The sequence below is a fragment of the Sinocyclocheilus anshuiensis genome, unplaced genomic scaffold (genome assembly GCF_001515605.1).
Source record: "Sinocyclocheilus anshuiensis isolate Anshui unplaced genomic scaffold, SAMN03320099.WGS_v1.1 scaffold102, whole genome shotgun sequence".
NCBI lineage: Eukaryota > Metazoa > Chordata > Actinopteri > Cypriniformes > Cyprinidae > Sinocyclocheilus > Sinocyclocheilus anshuiensis.
The window spans coordinates 303,667-310,702 of NW_015542330.1; the positions used below are offsets into that span (position 1 = coordinate 303,667).

The 7,036-nt window shown below is 37.0% G+C and overlaps 1 protein-coding gene across 1 annotated transcript in view; it reads right to left on the minus strand.

The window, feature by feature from the left end:
- dnah5l (dynein, axonemal, heavy chain 5 like) overlaps positions 1 to 7,036 on the minus strand; it is a 68,681-nt gene that overhangs the window by 47,875 nt on the left and 13,770 nt on the right. The window contains exons 21-27 of the mRNA XM_016489435.1: positions 5,905 to 5,992; positions 5,613 to 5,733; positions 5,337 to 5,503; positions 3,445 to 3,537; positions 3,013 to 3,252; positions 1,295 to 1,461; positions 1,088 to 1,199 (exon numbers count right to left, since the gene is read on the minus strand). Coding sequence (XP_016344921.1) covers positions 1,088 to 1,199; positions 1,295 to 1,461; positions 3,013 to 3,252; positions 3,445 to 3,537; positions 5,337 to 5,503; positions 5,613 to 5,733; positions 5,905 to 5,992 — 988 coding nt within the window. The remainder of the gene's footprint in view (positions 1 to 1,087; positions 1,200 to 1,294; positions 1,462 to 3,012; positions 3,253 to 3,444; positions 3,538 to 5,336; positions 5,504 to 5,612; positions 5,734 to 5,904; positions 5,993 to 7,036) is intronic.

The window sequence follows — 7,036 nt, forward strand, 5'->3', positions numbered from 1 at the left end:
TTTCCTAATGGCAATTTTATGATTGTTTTATATACTACAAACAATTATTTAAATTTTCTGCACAGAATAAGGTAGAAAATATACTTTATAGTTTCTGTACTGTAATAAATGATTTGTCAATTAGCACTGCATCATTCATAAATTGTATTTATTTATTGTGTTTATTGTCTTAACGTTTCAGTTTATCCTGCTTTTTATACAGTTTAGCTGCAGATATAGCCTAGCACGTCTATAAGCGCGAGATCACTTCTCTTTCAGTGCGAAAACTTCTTTAAATCTTTTTCATAAAATAAAATGCTATAGAATTTAACTTTTCCTCTCCATCGGCAAATGATGATTCTGAAAGAAAACGCACCCGATGTCTGTTTGCTATAGCAACGAACGCTACTTTCATGCATCTGATTATCAGATAAACCTCGCGCTCTTATTTCAAGGTTGTTGTTAATGCTGTGGTTATTTTAACAGTTTCCTTCGTACATTCGGTTCAACAACATTGTTAAAAACCATTTATCATTCAATGGAACTGTGCGTATGCTTTAGACGCTTACATTTCTGCTCCCTCCATGCAATAAATGCGCAGCCTTCGACTGCTCAGGTAATGTCGTCGGTAAGATGCCGAGAGCCATTAAAAAACTACAGAAAAGTAAAACTACTTCACTTTAGCATTACTGGCCACGAGTACTAAGGAGAGATCACACATCAGCTGCTCAAAAAATGTGCCAGTAGGCCGAACGGAGCGCGAGCGCAATCCTGTGACAGTCACAGGCGGTTATTGGAGTGCGTGAAGGAGAGATGCGAGGGCACGAACACTGTTCAAGGTCTCCATTAATTTGTGCTTGTTGTAATTTAATGTGTATATATTTTGAAAGCATTGAATCGCTATAGAAATCACGATTCATTCGATTCTTAGCGTTTTAAATCGATTACTGTCCGAAATCGGCGCTTCCCGATTCAAAAATCATGTTTCAAGATCGATGCATATGCATCGTCAGGGTTTGTAATCGATGCATCGATAAAATGAGTGAATCGTTACACCCCTAGTATAAATGCAATATGTGGGTATGAACAGATGCTTGCTTAACATCACCTTATTTGCCATCATGTAGAGTAGAGGACAGGTTTCATTAAAGTCATCAATGGTCTTTTTCAGGTCATTAAAAGCTTGCCACTCCTTCAGGGCCCCAGGCAGCTTACGGATCCTTGAAAAGAATTACAAAATATGCACTCAAATTTACGTCATTCAATATACAATATTTATTAATTAGATTAGTTAGAAAGGTAAAATCATAAAAACCTATTCTGAAAATCCAGCAGTTCACTGTTTATCTTTTCTATATTGAGGTCAGCCCATAGTATGTCATAGTAGCCAGAAACGCTGTCAATCACAGAATTGTAGAGGCTGTACAGCTTGGACAAAAGGTTGAGCTCTCGTTTGATTCTGTGAAGATCAGGATATTCTGAAAGGAGAAAAAAGAATGAACGATTAAAAAAAAAAAAGAAATTAATACTTTCATTCAGCAAGGATGCATGAAATTCAGCAAGAGGCAAAAAAGACATTTAGAATGTTACAACAGATTTCTATTTTCTTTTAAAATTCTGTCCTTTTTAACATTCTATTCATCAAAGAATCAAGGAAAAAAAACGGTTCCACAAAAAACATTAACCCTTTCGCACGCGAGTTTAAAATATTCTAGCTGAGCCCCCAGCGTGAGTTTTTTTAGGCGACCGTTATTTTAAAATGTATCGCCTTATTGTTTCCATGGCGACGCGTCATGCTTGTCATGTGACACAACGCAGCCACAATAGATCTGTATGACACGTGGATCGCTTTTATTTCGTTTTTCCTGTTTTATTCAAAATATTCACAAACATGCTCACTATATTATGAAATATCTGATATTCCGATTCTGAAATATGTGCAATTAAATCTATTTGGTAGTTTAAACACTTTTATTCTGAAAGGAGAAAAAAGAATGAACGATTAAAAAAAAAAAAGAAATTAATACTTTCATTCAGCAAGGATGCATGAAATTCAGCAAGAGGCAAAAAAGACATTTAGAATGTTACAACAGATTTCTATTTTCTTTTAAAATTCTGTCCTTTTTAACATTCTATTCATCAAAGAATCAAGGAAAAAAAACGGTTCCACAAAAAACATTAACCCTTTCGCACGCGAGTTTAAAATATTCTAGCTGAGCCCCCAGCGTGAGTTTTTTTAGGCGACCGTTATTTTAAAATGTATCGCCTTATTGTTTCCATGGCGACGCGTCATGCTTGTCATGTGACACAACGCAGCCACAATGGCTCCTGTTTTTGTTTCTGAATTTGAGTTATTGTGTGTTTGAGTTTTCTCTTGTGAAACTTTACTTTTCAGTGGCTGTTTAACTGTGTTAACGCTGTGACTTTACTCTCGGTTTTCCCCGAGCTTATTCAAGTCCTTTTTCGACACTTAGTGATGGGACCAGTGCAGCATGTCTTACTACACGCAGGGTAAAGTTGTCTAAACACACTAGTTTATGAGTGGATGCCAACTTCTGTATTTAGGTTTGTCAGTCAGTGTAGTTAGTGGCGTTCTACGCTGAATAAGTTATTTTCTTTAATTTCTTTTGTTTAGCTTGCTTTTGATTGGTGCTAGTTAGAGTGTTTGTTTTATTCTTTTCTTTAGTACTGCTCTTGTCCCTCACTTTTGTTGTCTTTAACTCATTACGTTTGTATATAATTTGTAAATAGATATTTGTTGGGTTTTTTCGAAGGTATTTTGGGTTTGTTTATATTATTATTGGGAGCTTTGTAATATTGATTTATTTCTCTACTAAACGCAAAATTCATATTCAGTTTTGTCTCTGCCTGCTTCTTAATTGCACACACCACACCTCCATAGCAGAGAAAAGTATCCTTTTATTTATTATCACTGGATTATTACAATTAATGGCAAAATGAACGTAAACTGATATTTCCTACTGACACACTACATCTATAGAGAGAGAGAGAGACAGAGATTTTGCTAAATACCTGTTTCCACAGGGCTGAAAATTGAGACAACCCTTTCAGGATGTCCCCAGCATCTGCTTTGAGAGAGGACACCACAGGGACAAGCTGGGACAAAGCCTTGTTCACATCCTTATGTTCTGTCACCTGTCTGTCCAGAGTCCTCAGCACGAGTGGTTTAGTGACTAGAGTCTCGTCTCCAAGCTCACGCGCTGCTGCCTGCTCTGCCTGTGGAGTCACAAGGCTTCTACAGCTAACTAACCTCTGATAAAGGTCAGAACACATCTGTCACATGCCAGTAACTACCACAGGATAATTTTGTAACTATCTGGGTGTAAAAACAAGCAAAAATCAAGTGTACATTGAAGCACTTTCCATGGACAATGGAAGTCTGTGAGGCATTGTATTGATAAGCTAAACTTAACTTAACCCGGGTCACCCCTTTAATTCTGTTACCTCCAGTTGTTCTTGTTGGACATGGGAAAATTTCCAGAGTGGAACATCCTTTGCCATTGAAAGCACCATGTTCACAGCTTTATTGAGAATGCCCTGCACAACAAGGACAAATTAGTGATTAGGAATAAATCTAAAGTTTTAGAATTTACTTCATATAAATATGTATACACATGAAGATGTCCGTTTCTGATGGTTTATAAAAACACACTAAGGCCCAATCCCAATTCTAATTTATACCCCTACCCCTTCCCCTTGTCCCTTGAAACAGTGTCAAGGGGTAGGGTTGAAAATATTCCCCTAAGAATTGGGACACCACTACTATACCGTCACACGTCATCATACGTCGTCTAGCTCCTACAATACATACACCTATAGGCTACTGGTGTGCTGGTGTGCATTGGAGCCTAACCGTTCTATATTAATGCGCTGCTTACTGACACACACACACATCGGAGATCGCGCAGCTCACACATCCAGAAGCAAAGAAACTTGTCAACGCTGCCCCACAACTTTTATTAATAACAGTTTAAAGCTATCTGGCCCTTCCCCTTACCTCTACCCCTCCAACCAAAAGAGAATCGAGACACCCCTACCCCTTCACGTGAACGCGCAAAACAGAGGGGTAGGGGAAAGAGGAAGAGCTAAGGGGTAGAAATGGGATTGGGCCTATGAGTGTCAATCAAACCACATCTTATTATTCACACATCTTATTATTCTGTGCTTGTGTTTTATGTATATACTGTATACACAACTGTTAAAAGGTTTGTGGTTGGTAATGATTTTGAAAGAAGTCTCTTGTGCCAAAGACTATAGAAATACAAAGACAGTTCACTCCTATATTTATGAATGGGAGAAACTGCAACATGCAATATGGTGGAATAGTCCTGCATTCTAAACGAAAGAGCCAATCGCTGATTGGTAAAGTCACTGCGTCACTGCAGCAGCTTTTAGAAGCTCCGGTTCCGATATAGAAACCGGAGATTCGCACTTACAACCGTGCATGCGCATAGGCTGGTCTAGCCTGAAAAGTAAGCTTTTTTTAACACTATTTAAGCATAAAAAACAACATTCATGGGGCAGTTCATTTCAGATTTTGATGGTGATTTGAAATATGCAATTAAATTGTGAGTTGGGCAGTTATTGAGATTTCAGGATTCCCACATTAATTTAGATAGGACTTGGTCTTGGATGAGCTGCCCGGAGGCAAATATGGCCGAAGAGTGAGAAGACTTTCCTTGAAAGGGACTTTGCTTGTGCTCACCAAGGCTGCATTTACTTGATCAAAAAGTAAAAAGAGGACGATATTATCACAATTTAAAATAGCTGTTTTTTGTTGGAATGTATTGTAAAATGTGAAATATTCCTGCAATAAAAAAGCTGTCAATATTCCAGGCTTCAGTGTAAAATGATCCCTCAGAAATAATTCTACTATGCTGATTTGGTGCTCAAGAAACATTTCTTCTTATTATTATCAATGTTGAAAACAGTTGTGCAGCTTGTGGAAATCAAGATACTTTTTTCAGGATTTCTTGACAAAAAGAAAGTAAAAAAATAACTTTATTTGAATAGAACCCCCAAACCTTTGAACAGAAGCGCAAGTATACTTTACATATTGATATTATGCTCGTTGTTTTCACGTCATTACCTGTATCTGTTCGAAACTTGGTCTGAAGACAATGTTGGGAATGGCCAGCTCAACAGAAACCCTAAAAAGAGGAAACTGAACAGCAGCTTCACTTTGAGATGGAAATCAAGATACTTTTTTCAGGATTTCTTGACAAAAAGAAATTAAAAAAATAACTGTTTATTTGAATAGAACCCCCAAACCTTTGAACAGAAGCGCAAGTATACTTTAAATATTGATATTATGCTCATTGTTTTCACGTCATTACCTGTATCTGTTCGAAACTTGGTCTGAAGACAATGTTGGGAATGGCCAGCTCAACAGAAACCCTAAAAAGAGGAAACTGAACAGCAGCTTCACTTTGAGATGAAGAACGATACTTGGAGCTCACAACAAGCAGCCGACGCCACAGAGAATCCAGAGAGCATTTGGTAGCTTTCAAATAAAGAACACAACATTAATGTATGACTCAAAAAGGTGATACAAGTAAGGTTCTCGATTTTCAGATGAAACTCTGATGCATGATTCCATAATGCATATATACCTCTGACCAGGGCCTCTGTGTTCTTCTGACATAACTGTCCCATCATGATATAGAAAGCACATGGCAGGCAGCATAGACAACGTGTTTTCTGCTTGGCATCAGGATGCAGACATTTGTAGTTCTGAACATACACATCAAGATTTTCTCAGAAAACTATACTTATTATGTGTAGTGTGACCGTTTATAGCAGTAATATCACACATAACGAGCTACAACCCATCTAATCAAGTGCTAAAAAGTGTTTTATAATTATAAATAACAATAAAGCCTTCATAACTGATGTTTACAGCACCTCCAAGTTGACCCTTTCTGAAGGTTTCAGCACTCTCTTCAGTTCTTCAACCATCTCCATCATTGAGCTCTCCACCTGCTTGCTTGCACTTGAATGAAAATAAAGGAATCCTCAAATTATTATTTTAAATCCCATTTAACTATGGACCTCAGTCAGCATACTATATACCAGTGGTTCTCAAACTTTTTATGCCAAGTACCACCTCAGAAAATATTTGGCTCTCCAAGTACCACCATAATGACCAACATTAAAATACAGTAGCGTAGTAGGCCTACCTATTCAGCTACAGCTCTGCACAGTTTAAAAACGAGGCAGTTTTATTCCTATATTATAGGAATATTATAGGCTGAATGTTGTCAGCCACTTTAACATTGTAAATACATGGTTTGAACTGCACTGTGCATACAGGTATAAAAAAAACAAACAAAAAAAACTTAAATGATTAAATTAAAATGTGTTGTAGGGATGTGCCGTAAATAAAAAACTTAAATAATGATTAAATTAAAATTACCTAAAAGTTAAATAAAAACTGTACTGTACTTAAATATAAAAAAATAATAAATAAAGATTAAATTGAAATGTATTGTGTTTTAACATTCATTTATATTTAATTTAGTGATTCCTCTGCGTACCACTAAAGGGAGCCTGAGGACTACTAGTGGTACTCATACCACACTTTGAGAACCACTGCTATATACTATATAGTAGGGCTGCCCTCGACTAAGGATTTTTCTGGTCGACTAGTAGTCGTTAATTTTAAGCATTAGTCGACTATTAGTCGCACTTTTATTTATAAACCATATAAATCATAATAATGAGCCTTTAATTGCCTACATAGCCTAATATGCGCTCAAACGCACGCATAAAGCTTGCCACAGCGCACCGGCAGAAAAAATTATTATGAATGTGTCAGGGAAAAACAGTAAGGAGACTGCATTAACATTTTAATAATTTGTTGATAAACTAGTGCTTTCTTTGTTTTCGGTTTAAGAGATGAAGTCGGCGACACAACTGACTTGTCATCTCCACAGTATGATGCGCCCGTATGCATGTTTCATACGGATTACATAATCTGAGAATATTTGTTTTCCATTTGAATTGGTTCATTTGAAAGTAGACATTTCACTCTCTA